At 36.3% G+C, this 16,453-nt stretch overlaps 1 protein-coding gene across 2 annotated transcripts; it reads left to right on the top strand.

Moving 5' to 3' along the window:
• Window positions 1–3,071: 3,071 nt before the first annotated feature.
• LOC122294634 (neutral ceramidase 2-like) lies at window positions 3,072–11,653 on the top strand. Of its 2 annotated transcripts, XM_043103537.1 has the most exons (10): window positions 3,074–3,431; window positions 3,905–4,314; window positions 4,765–4,973; window positions 6,181–6,525; window positions 7,932–8,190; window positions 8,312–8,588; window positions 8,697–8,822; window positions 9,820–9,883; window positions 10,116–10,273; window positions 10,919–11,653. In XM_043103537.1, the coding sequence occupies exons 2-10, from the start codon at window positions 3,971–3,973 to the stop codon at window positions 11,465–11,467; spliced, it is 2,331 nt and encodes a 776-aa protein (XP_042959471.1). In that variant the 5' UTR covers window positions 3,074–3,431; window positions 3,905–3,970; the 3' UTR covers window positions 11,468–11,653. The 2 variants fall into 2 exon arrangements, with proteins under 2 accessions (XP_042959470.1, XP_042959471.1); XM_043103536.1 differs by having other exon boundaries at window positions 3,072–3,431; window positions 8,312–8,822.
• The last annotated feature ends 4,800 nt before the right edge of the window (window positions 11,654–16,453 follow it).

Below are 16,453 nucleotides of genomic sequence, written 5' to 3'. Positions count from 1 at the left end.
CATTGAGGAGTGTTTTCTGATAATCTACCCATTATCAGTTTTTGTATCAGAAAAAAGCTGTGTATAACCCTTGTGCGTGTAGAAAGTATTCTACACGGGGAATAGTTGAATCACCACGTGTAAGGTGATTGCAAGTGTAAAGGATGTTCTACACGGATCCTTTGTAGCGGTGTTGTTCAAAGGTGTAATAGGTTTCTATCTCCACCTGAAGAAGGTTGAATAGTGAATTTGGAAATCCTCAAGGGGTAGCTTGAGGCGAGGACGTAGGCAGTGGGGCCGAACCTCATTAACATACTGAGTTTGCTTCTCTCTTACCCTTACTCTTCATATTTATTGTTATTTCATATTTTGTTTATATTTTATATTATATATTTGATTTATAATTGTTATTTTTTTAATATAACTCAATTCACCCCCCCTCTTGTGTTAGTCATCTGGGCAACATTTTGTATTTTCTTGCAACTAATAGACTAGACATCTTTAGCAACAAGACACGTCCACAACGCATGGCCTACATTCTCAAAACTAGATTACAAATGGGACAAATATCATTAGAAACAACCTTCCTCTTGTGTAGATTAGACATCATTGGGATAGCCTCATTCACAGCTTTCCAAATGAATATACTTACCACTTTTGGGACTTGCAAAGTCCAGATAGAATGCCAAAACTTGGACTGAGTGTCATAAAGTGAAGGTCCCCATGAGATCTTGCTACCAATTCTCTATGTAAGTAATAAGTACTTTTTACTGAGAAAATTCCATTAGAAGTGCCCCTCCAAACTAGTTGATCTCCTTTGCTGCCTGCATACACAGGGATGCCTTTGATAAGATGAACCTCAGATTCACTAAAAAGCTGCCTAATATTTTCCTCTTTCCACTAATTAATATTGGGATCAATAAGGTCTGAAACCATATTGATATCCACACTAGGGGGTCGAGCTAAATTAATCTTAAAAGAATGAGGATTTTCAAGACACCTGTCCTCCCATATTCTAATACGCTTCTCATCCCCAATCCTCCATAACAGACCCTCTTTAAGCAAGTTTAATCCAGCCACAAGAAAGATGGTCTTGACCCTATACTAGCATCCAGCAGCTCCCCATTTGGGAAGTAGTTAGATTTGAAGACCCTTGCAGATGGAGAATCAGGATTAAGTAGCATATGCCATGTTTGTTTTGCTAACATGGCTAGATTAAAACTTGTAAAATTCTTGAACCCAAGCCCTTTATGCCTTTTTGATTGACTAAGCAGATCCTAATTAACCCATTTTATCTTGGACCGGTTCTCATTAAATCCTCACCAAAACTTTTTTAACTGCTTGTTAATTCTACAAGTAATAGAATTAGGCAACGGGAAAACACCTATTGCACAAAAGGGAATGATTTGTAGGACAGATTTTTTAGTAATATTTCTTTTCCAACAGTAGATAGGCTCTTTGTCCTCCAATTTGTCACCCTAGAGTCATAGCCCATATCATATCAAGGAGAGAATGAAAAGCACTTGCTTTAGATCTCCCAATCACAGGAGGCAAGCCAAAATATCTCTAAGAGGACCATGTGGATTTAATAATGGGTTTGCCTTCCTCAAACTTATCACTTAAGCGATAACGTAATTATGTAATTGCATCCTTTTCTTTTATTTTCCTTTTAGTATTTTTTCAAATATTTTTAAATATTTAAAAAATATATATCATTTCATTAATAATCAATTCCTTAACCATTAAAAAAATTAAAATATCCGAATGGTAAATTTCAAGGAACAAAATCATGGAATCAAGTAGGAGTGTAAATCTATCTGGTCAAGTCTAGGGGAAAGATGGATCGAAACTTTCAATCCATCATTTTCTCGGATTGGACCAGATTGATAATCTCTAGTGGACCTGATTGGACTAAACCATTAACTATCAATTTGTTTGGTCTGGCCAACTTATTCTATTTATTTTGTTTCATTTTCTTTACAAATAAAATAATAAAAAATTATTTAAATTAATAAAATTAAAATTAAGTAAATTATTAATATAGATTATGTAACTAATTCATTAAAAAAATATTTAACTTTAATTATATTTATGATGTTAATAGTTGCTACTTACTAACTTAGACTTTAGTATGCATAATTATTAATAATGTCTAATATTAAAAACTAAAATTCTAACATTTTATATATTGTTAATGAATATTGAACAATTTTATTATATATAGATTATTTATACTTCCTTGCAACTTAGGTATTTAAAAAAATTATTTAATTATTTTAATTAAGTGTAAATAATAGAATATGTATGAATGTATTATATATTTATATATACTATTATATAATTTATTGTACATTATTAATTGATATCATATATTATTTAACATTTATATTGTCAATGATAATAAATTAAATAAAAATTAAATAATTAATTTATACAATTATTAATTCGGTCAGGCTAAATCCAAAAATATAAATGTCAATGATAATAAATTAAATAAAAATTAAATAATTAATTTATACAATTATTAATTCGGTCAGGCTAAATCCAAAAATCACAGACTTGGGACCGAATCGAATCCCACTCTGTCTACCATCTATGGTATTGAAACCGACAACTCACAGTTTCGGTCTAGTCGATTTTTCAGGTACAAACCGAAACTTCTTCACCCCAGGGCCAAGAATCATTTTCCATTAATAAAAGTTATGGTTTACTGACTTTTATGGTTTAGTGGCAAAGGACAATGATAGACACGTGAGAAAGTCTACCAATTACGTGTACCGACATGCGTTTTTTTTAACACTTGTGTTTGTATATTTTTTAATATTGTGTTTTTTGTATTTGTATTTAGAAAAATACAAAAAAAAAAAAATTAATACCGTCAATACAAAGTGTAGGTCGGATTTCTCAGTGTGAGTAGCTCCCGTTTGGGCCACCGCTGACTTTTTATTTTATTTTATTTTTTTAATGATTAAGAAAAAATTGTTTAATGTTATTATAAATTTTTTATATTTTTTGAAATATTTAAAAGTATTAAAAAATGATTTGAAAAAATAATAATAATAAATAAAGTTTTCTTAAGCGGTGGCGCCCAGCGGGAGCCTCTAGCATCATCCAATGCATAAACCCCACAAAGCTTGCTCAGCGCAGAAAATGTGGATTAAGATTCGGGCCTTTCCCACTCTAGATCAGGAGTAGACTTCGGCCAGTGAGTATAGGAATCCTGGTAGATAAAACTGGGAAACCGAGCAAACCTCACTGCTATCGGTCTCCATTTTCCTCTTCCGGCGCGTTTTCTTTACTTTCACTCTACTTCAAAGCTCAGGGGTGTGTTTGCTGTCGGAGAGCCAGAGACACACTTCGCATTCTGGACACTCACAAACTCGATCAAATTTGCAGGAACTGCTTTGTAATAACGACCGTAGTGTGGAAATCGCAAGTCTTCGTCTGCTAAGGTATAGAATCTCCGCTGAAACTGAAAGGGTTTTACCTTTGTTCATCGCGTTTACTTGGCTCTTTTCCTAGCTAATCATAGGTAGAATGTTGCATTACAGTACTCTCGGTCTGATCAGAAATCAGAACCTAAAATTGTAATACGTAAAAGAAAATTCGAGAAAATCAGTTTTAGTGTCGACTGTGATAGTGTATGTCTAGCTATTCGCATTGATCAAGATATTTGAATTATATGAGATAGTATATGTTCTTCTTCTTCTTCTTCTTTTTTGCTGTTATAATCAAACGATTCGAGGTTTCTGAGAACTGAGTTAAACAAGAAAAAGATTGTGCATTGACACGTGCCTAATCTTACTTTGATAGAGAGAGAAATTATACAGATTAATTTTAACATATATTAGATAAAACAGAGTGCAGCTTGTGACTCGTTTTGCATACGTTTGGAACTCTTATGCATTACGGCTGTCTGTCGCAGAATATTTCGTCTGTGAAGGAAAATGAGAAGAACTGATTGATTTCTGATAGATCTCGCTCGAGTGCGATGAAGTTTTCATCTCGTTTTAATCTCAAATTCCAGAGGCCATGTGCAATGATTTGGTTATGGATTGCTTTGGTACTCCTGCTGCAGAATAGTAGAGGACTGGTCTCAGCATCCAATTATTTGATTGGGCTTGGAAGCTATGACATTACAGGACCTGCCGCTGATGTTAATATGATGGGATACGCTAACTCAGAGCAGATCACAGCTGGGATTCACTTCAGGCTCAGAGCTCGCACTTTTATCGTTGCAGAGCCAGAAGGGAACAGGGTAGTATTTGTAAATCTCGATGCTTGCATGGCTTCACAAATTGTAACAATCAAGGTGATTGAGAGGTTGAAGGCAAGGTACTTAATATACCATGTCCCAAGCTATGGCTCTACATTTTCTTATCAATATGTATATCTTGATAGCAAAAATAATTTATTTGTCATATAAAGTTCACCTACAATGTAAGAGTGACATTTATTGTAATACATAAACTCTTCTATTCATGCAGGTATGAAAAAATTTGCTTTGTTATTTAAAACCTCTTATGATTGGTGGGTGACGAAGATGTGGGGAATCCCTCCCCCCTCACCCCAAAAATCTACAATTTTTCTATTCTTCCAAAAAGAAATTCTAGTGCAGACCGGCCCCTTCAGTTTCAATTCCTAGCTCCATCCCCAGTTGGTGCATACTGTTTTTAAAATGGATGGACTTCAATTTCTGTTGCTAACTGCCAAATTTTGAGTTTATTGGGCATTTCAGCATCTTTGTCCAACAAACTGAAACTACCCAATCTTTTTATTTGGCAGGTATGGGGACCTATATACTGAAAATAATGTAGCTATTAGTGGAATTCACACGCATGCTGGCCCTGGGGGTTATCTCCAACATGTGGTGTATATTGTAACATCCCTTGGATTTGTACAACAGTCGTTTGATGTCATTGTTGACGGGATTGAGAAAAGTATTATAGAAGCCCATGAAAATATCCGGCCTGGGTCAGTTTTTGTAAGTAATGGTAAGGGAAAGAGCTCTTATGCTTCATCACATCATTTGGATGTTAAATGTCCCTGATGGTCTTGTTTTTATGTGTCATCTCTCTCCCTCTCTTTTTCAACATTTTGCACCATTTTCTAATTTCTTAAGAACATCGTGGCACATTGATTGCTAGCATTTTTCTCTTTGCTATTAGATCTAAATCTCATGTCATATAAAATTAAAGAGATGTAGAAATTAATATTTTCAACTTTATGATATTGTGTGTGTATATATAATTTTAATTAATAATTTCAATCAAATCTAATGAGCAGGAGTAAGAATATGATCATTTGAAAACAACAAACCTTAAAAGAATCTGTATATATTTTTCTTCGGGGAAAAAATCTAAAAGCATTAGTTATTACTGGTGTGGCTAAAGATCATATATAATTGAAGGTAAACTGAGTATAAAACATGTTGCATTTGACATCACTGGGGTAATTTTTCATAAAACAAGAAAAATCAAGGTTAATCATCACCTTCTCCAATCAAGTGACCCAATATTACTTCAAGGCAATATTGACATTAAAGTTACTATCTCAATCTAGTCTTTGAAGTGAAAAGCATTAAATTTCATGCTGTCTAATATATATTTATATTGTATTTTTAATTTTCTCACTTTTATTCTTAAAGAGTTATATATTCCGATCATGGTAAATTAAAGACCTAGCTAGTAGCTTCACCCCTACTTTGAAGCCTCTTTCAGCTTTCATTTTAAATAACTCTATAGAATATATATGGTTGATGCCATTGACGTGACGGGGTTACCTGTAGTTTTAGGAGGACGCGGTGGCTTATCTTTATTCCCATGTACTTGCTTTTCATAATTATTGATTTTTATCTCTTTATCTGGTTTTGCACATATATAGCTAATGCCAGCTCTTCAGCATGCATGGCTAAAAGTTGGTTTCTTTAAAATCAAGGGCCGTGTCCTTGCTTTCTAGATAATTTTAACCATCTGCTACTTTTATGGATGCACAAGTCACTTAAATAAAGGGATCAGTAAGAACCTAAACAGGACAAATAGGGGTTCTGAAATCAGATCCAACAGTTAGATAACAACTTATATTGCAATTCTTTCATCCTGCCATGAAATATTTTATGGCGTTTTGAGAAAGTGGTGGTATATATTTTATTTGTAAATCATCGTCAACATGCTGAAATAGATTTTGGTTGTCAACTTACAGGGGAGCTCTTAGATGCTGGTGTTAACCGCAGTCCTAGTGCTTATTTAAATAATCCTGCAGCAGAGCGAGGTAAATACAAGTATGATGTTGATAAGGAAATGACCCTTTTAAAGTTTGTAGATGACAAGTGGGGTCCACTTGGTAGCTTTAACTGGTTTGCGACTCATGGAACTTCTATGAGTCGTACAAATTCATTGATAAGTGGAGATAACAAAGGTGCTGCCGCAAGATTTATGGAAGACTGGTTTGAGCAGAATGGTACTGAAATCTCATATTCCAGTAGACTTGGAGCTGATGGAATCCCACGAAGAGTCTCAAACATAATTCCTAACCTTCATAGTAACTGTGAGTTGCTAGCTCGTACTTTTAATTACTGTGAATTTATTTTACAACAGACTGGAAATTGTAGCCTTAAAGAAGTAACATACTTGCGGTATAATTTCTTTTGGGACCCAAGTTGATTACTATAAAAGAATAGAAATAATAAGGCACTAAATTTATATTACTGTTCAGTTACTTGGTTTATTTTTGGCTTTGTTTAACAATTTTAAGTTGTCAAACTTTACTGACTTTAACATATGCTTTCGCAAAAGGCGCTTGCATTTTTGCCTATACTTAATATCACTTGCTCATGGTGGTAAGAGATGTTACACAATTTGACATTCGTTCCCCTTGGTTCTCTAGATTGTCCCTTTTAAGATTAAGTCCACATTTTCAGAGATTAAGGTATGGTTTGGTAAGTGAGAATTTTGAGTTTTAAGATGAAATATTAAAATATTATATTTTAATATTATTATTGTTTTGGGATTTGAAAAAGTTAGAAAAAAGTTGAATTATTTATTATATTTTGTATGGAGATTCGGGAAAGTTGTAATGATGAGATGAGAATTTTGAGTTTGAAATGAGAACTTTCTTGGGCCAAACCAAACCTAGCTCTTCAAAGAGATAAAAGGAAAAAACTATTTTTTGGGCATGATTTGTAATTATCCTTTTCTCTCTTGCAGAATTGCATGTAAATTTCTCCCTGCCAACTCTCCATCATGCTTTATATTGAGAGTAATAGCCTAATAGGTGCTGTACAGAAATTAATAGGTTCAAACAGTATCTGGTGTATTTACATTGGGTCTTGTTGCTTCTTGGGTCGTGGGTTTGGTGACGAATGTCTGCCTAAAAAGGTATTGGTACTTGAATGGATATGATTCATGCCAGTAATCAAGCTATGTCAGCTTCTGTGTTAATACATGTGAAAAACAAGCTAAGATTAATATTTTAATATGAAAGCTAGCAAAAGTACAACCAATAGGCAATTTAAAAGAAGAGAAGAGAATTTAGGGAAGGTAGCTATACAGTATCTACAACCTTTAATAGAAGAACAGTACAACTGAAATTTAGAAATTACATTGAGTGACTTGTCAAAAAAGAAAAAGAAATTAGGTTGAGTGAAAATATTAATCACAGGAATATACCAAGATCTGCAAAATGAAAGGCAAAGGATCCAGGTTTTTCTTTCCATAATTTCAACATTAGTTAAGTTAATACGAACGGTAGTGAAGTATGCTAATTTGAATGTGATGTATATAGTTTTAAGAACTTGGATATGATATTGGATAGTTTAATGATAAACCTTGTGTCAGGTTGGGACATGTATAGCTTGGATTTTGAAGGATTGCAGAACTTAATTTTTTTATAAGAAAATAAAAATGGAACTTACTTCCATTTATATATGTTTTGTACTTTTTCTTCTTTTGCAGACCATGAATTACTGGAGCTTGCTGCTTCCTTCCAGTCTCCTCCTGGTGGACCAGCAGACAGCAATATGAGCATTGCAAGACGTGTCAGGGCTGGGCAGGCTAACAAGCCTGGATTTGTTTCTGCCTTTTGTCAATCAAACTGTGGTGATGTTAGCCCAAATGTTATTGGAGCATTCTGCATAGACACTGGGCTACCTTGTGACTTCAATCAAAGTACTTGTGATGGGAAGAATGAGTTGTGCTATGGTCGAGGACCGGGGTACTCATCCCTCTGCATGCTAAGATCTTTTATTTTTTTATTTTATTTTTATTTTTGCACTGTAACATATGTATCTGCTGCTTCTGTGGAGATTAAGTTGTGTCCACACATAACATGGCAGTTACCCGGATGAATTTGAAAGTACGCGTATAATAGGAGAGAGGCAATTCAGAAAAGCTGTAGAGCTTTTCAACAAAGCATCCGAACATTTAACTGGGAAGGTTGACTATCGCCACACTAACATAGATTTCTCACAACTTGAGGTGACACTTCCTAGAGAGGGAGAGGGAGGAGGTTCTGAGGTGGTAAAAACATGCTCTGCTGCAATGGGATTTGCATTTGCTGCGGGAACAACAGATGGACCAGGAGCTTTTGACTTTAAGCAAGGAGATGACAAGGTAATTGGTAATAGCAATTTTTTATGGGCTGGGCATTATGAAATGTTCTTGTTACATTCAGGTCTTACATGTTTTGCAAGGCTACTGTTTACTCTGATGCTATTTCAGGGAAATCCTTTCTGGAAGTTGGTGCGCAACGTCCTCAAAACGCCAGACAGGGAACAAATTGATTGTCAACAACCAAAGCCCATTTTGCTTGATACTGGGGAAATGAAGCAGCCATATGACTGGGCTGTAAGTGGCAGACTTGGTTTATATGAGCATGCATGTTTTTGTGTAGATTGTAATACTTTAATGCCTAAACTTGGTCGAATTTTTTATTTCCCAAATCAAATTATCTTAGTCAGCATGTGGCAGTGTATAACAGCATTAGTTCTTGTAGTGCCATCTTGGTAAGCTGTACCTGGATGTACTTTTTAAAATTTAGGTCTGAATTCCTTTATCTCATATGCTTCTTTAGTATATTTCTGTAAGTTTTGATTACATATTGCCTTCTGTGCAGAAGATGCCCCTGTTTAAGATATATAAAAAGTTACTGGTGAAGGGTCTAGCCTGAGTATCAAACTAGTCTTTCTGGCCTAAAAACGTAGTATTTCTGATGTCAAACTTAGGAAATTGGTATGGCTAAGTGTGTAAAGCTTCATTAGAATGTCTTGCATAGATGATTTTCCCAAAATTGACTGCTTGCTATAATTCATTTGAGCTCATAGATTGGAAGTTGTGGTTATTTTTTTCGGTATGCTAGATTGTCGAGGTTCGGGATATCCACATAGTTGCAAAAATACCCTAAGGGTAGCCATAAGGTGTATTAAATGCATTTTTATAAACTGGTATTCCTGCCTGAGAAACAATGCATTTTTTGTTTTTTTCAGAAGTTCCTGAGAAACAATGCATTGTAAAAAGATATTATTGAAAGATTGTGATCATTTGAGTATGAAGTGGTTTTGGGAAATTTACTATAATCTCTGTCAAGGTGTTTTTTCAATAATATCTCCTTGAATTTATAGAGACCACCATTCAGTCCTTTTGAAACCCCCCCCCCCCCCCCCCTCTCCGGGGTCTCTCTGTCAAGGTGTTTTTTCAATAATATCTCCTTGAATTTATAGAGACCACCATTCAGTCCTTGTGAAACAACAACACCCCCCAACAAAAAAAAAAAACACACGCAAGAGGCTGCGTAAAGACTGATAGCAATAGTTACTAAAAATTTTGTTTGTCCATGCTTATGCAGCCTTCAATACTTCCTCTCCAGGTCCTACGGATAGGACAGCTAGTCATTCTGAGCGTACCTGGAGGTAGTGGGTTGCCTTGTTTATTCTTCCATTCTTCTATTGTAATGTTAATTATAATATAGGAAGATTCGTATGTGTTTTCCTTGGCAATCACTTTTTACTGTGGCTTCCAGCAACTAACTACACATTTATGCTTCTTTATGTTAACAGATGTGATCCTTTACACTTGACTTTCTGATTGTTAATTTGCGTTCCTTTACACTCTTGACTTTTCTGATTGTTTTGGTTCTTATAGAATTTACAACAATGGCTGGGAGGCGTCTCCGTGATGCCGTGAAGACAGTGCTCACAAGTAATGGTCATGGCAATGTCCATGTTGTTATAGCAGGGTTAACTAATACCTATTCGCAGTATGTGACTACCTTTGAAGAGTACCAGGTTCAAAGATATGAGGTCAGTCTTAATATCAAGGAACAGATATGCATGCGGAGTTCTATATTCAAATGCTATAATAAGCGAACTCTTAATTGAAAGTCTTTGATATCAGTAGTGTAGATGATATTACACCCAGCAGGAGAGAGAGAGAGAGAGAGAGAGAGAGAGAGAGAGAGAGAGAGAGAGAGAGAGAGAGTCAACAAATGTTACATGTGACAACTTCGTTATTCGAGAACTTTTTTTCTGTTGTTCATCAACCATAATAGATTGCTTGCCAATGTTGCCATTATTGATATTTTTCCTGTTTGGTTAGGTCTGAACCTAACTGCTTTCCCTAACCCCTACCCCCCAATTATATGGCAAGGCCCAAGGACAGCTGATTAGGAAGTTTTTAAAGGCAGTGAACCTTGAAATTGCTTTAGTGTCATTTCAAAAGATAAAAGTCAGGCCATACTGCATAACTTTAAGATGGCCCTGAATTCTTATTTACTTTTTCTATGTAGCTGCTTGGGTCAAAACACAGCTACTCCCACACAAAACTAAAATAAATAATTAAAATGCAGTAAAAATGGTGATCCTTACAACATTTTCTACTTTTATAATGTGACAACCTTTTGCCTATAATTATTTTCCCTTTTCATTTACTGATGTTGTACTTCTCAGGGAGCCTCCACACTATATGGTCCGCATACACTCAGTGCCTATATTCAGGAGTTCAAGAAGCTCGCAAGTGCCATCATTAGTGGTGAAGCTGTTGAACAAGGGCCACAACCCCCAGATCTCTTGGATAAGCAAATAAGCTTACTTACCCCTGTTGTGCTTGATGGAACAAGTAGTGGAGTAAATTTCGGGGATGTCAGCTTTGACGTTCCTAAAAATTCAACCTTTAAAAAAGGTGACTTGGTGAATGTTACCTTCTGGTCAGCTTGCCCCCGAAATGATCTCATGACTGAAGGTACATTTGTCCTCGTGGAGATCCTCCATGGAAAGGATACATGGGTTCCCGCTTATGATGATGATGATTTCTGCCTGCGTTTTAAGTGGTCAAGACCCTCCAAACTCAGCACACACAGTCACGCAACGGTAGAATGGAGAATACCAGAATCCACACCTACCGGTGTGTACAGGATCAGACATTTTGGTGCTTCAAAGAGTATCTTGGGATCAATACGCCATTTCACAGGTTCATCAAGTGCTTTCGTGGTAGCATGAAGATCTCCTTACTGTTTAGGTATGTAAGTTTTTTAAATCTGTACGTGAGCTATATGATACATGCTTGGTTAGCTTGGGAAGGTCTCTTTATTTGCGTATATATGTCAGGCAGTGGCTAGCTATTAGGTACCACTGCATCATATTCCTGTATTTGTAGCATTAAATTCATTGCATGTTTTTGCCCCACTCAGAAAAAGATACATCTAAAGTAATTACTCCCGGCAAATTGGTTAAGAAGCACGATCATGTCACAAGCTGAAGAATGAATGTTCGATCAAGTCAGCTTGATCAAACCATCGTTTGATCATGTATTAAAACAAACCACGGATTTATCTTGCATTCTGTTGACCATGGGTATGAGCGTGCACGCAGTGCTGCTATCTTTGTTCAAGAACAGGTTTTCTTTTTTAACTTCTCTTTACCTAGGTTAGAGTATCTTCATAGGTTAAATGTAATAAAAAATAAGGAAAAATTTAGTTGCAAGTACAACTGCGTACTAATATATGTACTAATTCAATGTGATTGGTAAAAAAATATATTTTATTGAAAATAGTGCTAAATTAAATTTTGAATATAGAGGAATCAGTATTGTTATGCAGATTAATATGCAACTTTATTTATACATAGCAAAACTCAAAAAATAAATCTGTTTATTTGGCACACTAAAATATGAAAACCTATCAATTGAATTGGTAGAATGGTGTCACACCCCGAGATGAAGGGATAAAAGACTGGGCTTCACTTCGAGGGTGAGCTCCTCGAGAAAATTGTAGAAGAAAGAGAGAGAGTAAGATAACAGAATTTGTATAAACTTTTGCTCAATAATACAATGCTTTAATTTTGGTCCCCACTTATATCTGCCAACACATCCACTTATAACAAAAAATGATAAGAAGGAAAAATATATAACTTGGATTCATACTAGGCCATAATGGGCTAATAAAAAAGTAGAAATAACTAATGACCTGAGGCTCCCAATCACAAAATGGTGTGGACTTAGTCTAAGTGGTAGAAAGGATCCAACGTCTATGAGTCGAACCATCCAATCCACGAACTGCTTCTTCAACTTTACTCATGCATGTGACAAAAGCCACTAGTTAGAGCATCTTGCCCGCAAGGTAGGGGCAAGCCTCCTTCAACTGCGCATACAGTTCTCAGGTAGCATTCTTTGCTTGTTGACCTTGCCAACAAACCAGGAGCTCGACCAAGGTTTGGTTCTTCGCCTTGTTGAGTCTACGAGACGACACTTCTTCTAGATTGGGTTTGAGAATGCACTTGGAGTCCATTGGAGGCAAAGTTGGAATGGTCGTGACTTGTTACCCGAGTTTCTTCTTCAAACTGTGAAACATGGAAGACATGATGGATGGAAGAGGAAGGTGAGAGTTGAAGCCAATAGGCCATGACACCTATTTTCTGAATAATCTCAAAGGGGCTAAAGAATCGAGGTGCTAGATTCAAATTTCACCGATGGGCCACCGATAATTGACAATATGGCTGTGCAATATAAGGTAAATCCACTCTCCAACCTCAAAACTTTGCTCCTTTCGTTTCTAATCCGTATACATCTTCATGTGTTCTTATGCATTTTGTATATTATGTTGCAAGAGCTTATCATCGGGTCCCTAGACCAAAGACTTCTCTACTACTCCCACTTTGGTAGTTCCAGACATAGGGAATTAGTTGTGGGGTACATAGCCATTGAGGACTTCAAAAAGGGCTTATGCAAGTAGATGCATGTTGTGAGGTATTGTACTACCACTCGGCTAAGGATATCCAATTAGTCCATTCCTTAGGTTTAGGGATGGTAGGAATTACTAAATGCCAATTATGTACCCTGAGCCTTAAATAGTTCCTGTCAAAAGAGGCTAGTGAAAGTGCTCCCTCGATCTAAGATGATGGAATTTGGCATTCCATGCAATTTCAGAATGTGCTTGATAAACAATTTAGTTACTTTCTTAATCGAGAAATGGTGGGTCAGAGGGATGAAATGAGTATACTTGGTGAGCTTGCCCACTGCTACCCACAAGCTATTATACTCCTAATAAAAGGGAAGGCTTTCCACAAAATCCATAGTGATGTGAGTCAAGGGGAGTGAGGGAATGGAGATGGGTTGTAATAGGCCACTTGATTTGAATTGATCCGCCTTAACACTTTAACGAATTTCACATTCCCTAATAAATTTTTGTGTGCCTACCCTTAGTCTTGGCCAGAAGAATTCCCTTTTGATTCGATGCAATGTCTTGTCATATCCTGAATGTCCTGTTAAAGGGCTGTTGTGAGTGATCTGTAGTAGTTGATGTCTCAAGTCTCCATGGTTAGCTATCACTACCCTTTGTTTATAGTACAATAACCCGCTCTAACCGATAATTTTGGGGGTAAGGTTTGTTTTCATACTAAGAGATCAAGCCCACTGTATAAGGATCCTTAACATAGGCTGCCTTAACCTTTTCCCACCATTCAGTAGAGGGAATAGACAATGCTGCCATGCTGACCTCCACTTCCTGCTTAGCACCCTCATCCATTCTAGAAAAAGCATCAGCAACCTTATTTTCCTAAATTCCACCACCAGATCATAACCCAGCAACTTAGAAATCCACCTTGCTGCTTAAGGGTTCTTACCTTATGTTCCAACAAGTATTTGAGGCTTTGTGGCATGTCCAAGTTGTAAAAGACTTGCCCAAGTACTTAAGGCCTTCATTTCCGTATGGTAGCCACTGGAGCATAAAGCTCATTTTCATAAGTCGATTAACTTAGAATTCTTCTCTTAAAAGCTTGACCGAAATAGGAAATTGACTTATTTCTCTGCATCAATAAAGTCCTATAGCTTCAACTAATGCATCATACTCGATGGTAAAGGGTAGGGAAAAATCTGGCAAAGCTACAACTAGTGGTTGCATAATTGCTGATTTTGGCTTACAAAAGGCTTCCTTGGCCTCATGAGTTCAAGAAAACTAGTTCTTTTTTAGCAAGTTGGTTAGTGGCCCTGCTATGCCTCCATAACTCTTAATAAATCTTCTATAATATCTGTCAACTCAAGAAATCTCGGGATAGATTTAAGAGAAGTGGGAAATGGTTATTCCTCCATAAGCTTGAGTTTTTCAAGGTCAACTCTTACCCATTTTGCTGAGATTAGGTGGCCTAAATAAGCCACATTTGGGCTAGCAAACTCATACTTAGATAATTTGATTAGCAAGCTATGTTGCCGTAGAATCTCTCAAGTCTCCCTCAAGTGCTTAACATGGTCCTCAGCTAACTTGCTATACACCATAATATCTTTAAAGAATACTAGAATAAATTTCCTCAAGTGAGGTTTAAAGATCTCATTTATCAAGCTTTGGAAGGTGATGTGGCATTAGTTAATCCAAAAGGCGTCACAAAGAACTCATAGTGGCCTTCATGAGTCCTAAAAACAGTCTTAAGAATGTCTTCAGCCTTAACCCTAATTGGTGATATCTTAATAGTAAATCCAACTTTGAAAACAACTCAACCCTACTTAATTCATCCAATAACTCTTCCACAACTGATATAGGATATTCGTCATTTACCGTCACCTTGTTTAGAGCTCTAAAATCTACACACATTCTTTAAGACCCATCAACCTTTCTTACCAATAGCATAGTGGATGAATAAGACTGGCTAGACTAAGTCACTATTGTATTCAGTAGCCTTTAACATTTTTTTTATCTCATTTTTTGGAAATAGGGGGTACTTGTATGGCCTTTATATTCTCAAGCCATTGTGTATTCCACTTTTCCACTAATTTAAGCAATAACCCTCTCTTTTCTAATTTAGTGTGCTTGTTCCTCAATCTAAGCAAAAGGGTTAAGTCCCATAAGTTTGACTATTCTACTAGTCTATTGGAATTCCATTGACAAGTCCACAAAGTTTCATATAATGGGTCCCAACTCTCTTAACCACTGAGCCCCCAACACCGTATCACACCTAACAAAAACCAACACATGTACATTTTTGATGAACACCAAACCCTGCACTTTAAATCTCACTTTGTACATTTCTCTTCACTTGCAATAAGTTCCCCCATTGGCAACTTGAACCCTCACTCTTTCAACACCATTGGTTGTTAAGTTAGCCTTTCTGACAACTGAGGGATCTAAGAAATTGTGAATACTCTCAAAATCAATAAATACAGTCACTTTTTGAGTGCCCACCCTCCCGCTAACTCTCATATTTTTTAGACCTTGGGAACCAACTAAAGTATACAGTGAGATCTCAGGTTGGTTGTTTTTCTACCTCAATTCCACCTTATCCTCCACAATTGGGCCCTCTTTCGTCTCAAGTCCTTAAGAACTTCTTCCTCAACATCATCAATTAAAAATAATTTGAGAATGGAACATTTGTGGCCTGGATTCCACTTGAAATCACCCTATTAACGCAACCACATATCCCTCATTTCCTTCATCTGATGTTGGTTAATCTTTTGAGTGGACCTAAAGCCTTGGAAGCTCCTTTAAGAGCTGTTACAGAAGTTGTAGAGGGAACCCTTAAGGGCTAGTTTGGTTGTTGGAATGCACTAAAATCAACTCAATTTAGTCTAATTTTAAGCCGAGTCTAACATCCAAACATATAACTCTCAAATTACCAAATTCATATTAATTCAAAACCTCATTACACATAGAACCCACAACCTTTTTCAACTTCTTATAGATATTATGAAACTCATCTTAACATCCAAATACATTTAAAATCATATTAGATGGGCCCCACAGAACTCACTTCACCATATCAACTCACTACTATTCATAAAGAACTGATATCAGCTCAACATCCAAATGTAGCCTTAAGCAATCCTTAGTCAGGGGAATGTGGCACCCCCTTCCAATTCCTCCTAGTAACCCCAATATGTTCTCAATATGTTCCTCCTATATTTTAACTAGGCTATAAACAGTGAGTAAATTGTCACTATTAAACATCTTCACAGGCAATCAAATATCATCCCTTAACCCACTAAGAAAACAACTCAACTTA

Source organism: Carya illinoinensis, chromosome 14 (assembly GCF_018687715.1).
Source record: "Carya illinoinensis cultivar Pawnee chromosome 14, C.illinoinensisPawnee_v1, whole genome shotgun sequence".
NCBI lineage: Eukaryota > Viridiplantae > Streptophyta > Magnoliopsida > Fagales > Juglandaceae > Carya > Carya illinoinensis.
The sequence above is the reverse complement of the archived record's forward strand: the minus strand, read 5'-3'. Positions and strand labels throughout refer to the sequence as shown.

Coding starts and splice junctions, on each gene's coding strand:
- LOC122294634 (XM_043103536.1), top strand. CDS start 3,971: ATGAAGTTTTCATCTCGTTTTAATCTCAAATTCCAGAGGCCATGTGCA. Junction 4,315..4,764: donor ATTGAGAGGTTGAAGGCAAG/GTACTTAATATA, acceptor TTTATTTGGCAG/GTATGGGGACCTATATACTG. Junction 8,191..8,311: donor TGCTATGGTCGAGGACCGGG/GTACTCATCCCT, acceptor ATAACATGGCAG/TTACCCGGATGAATTTGAAA.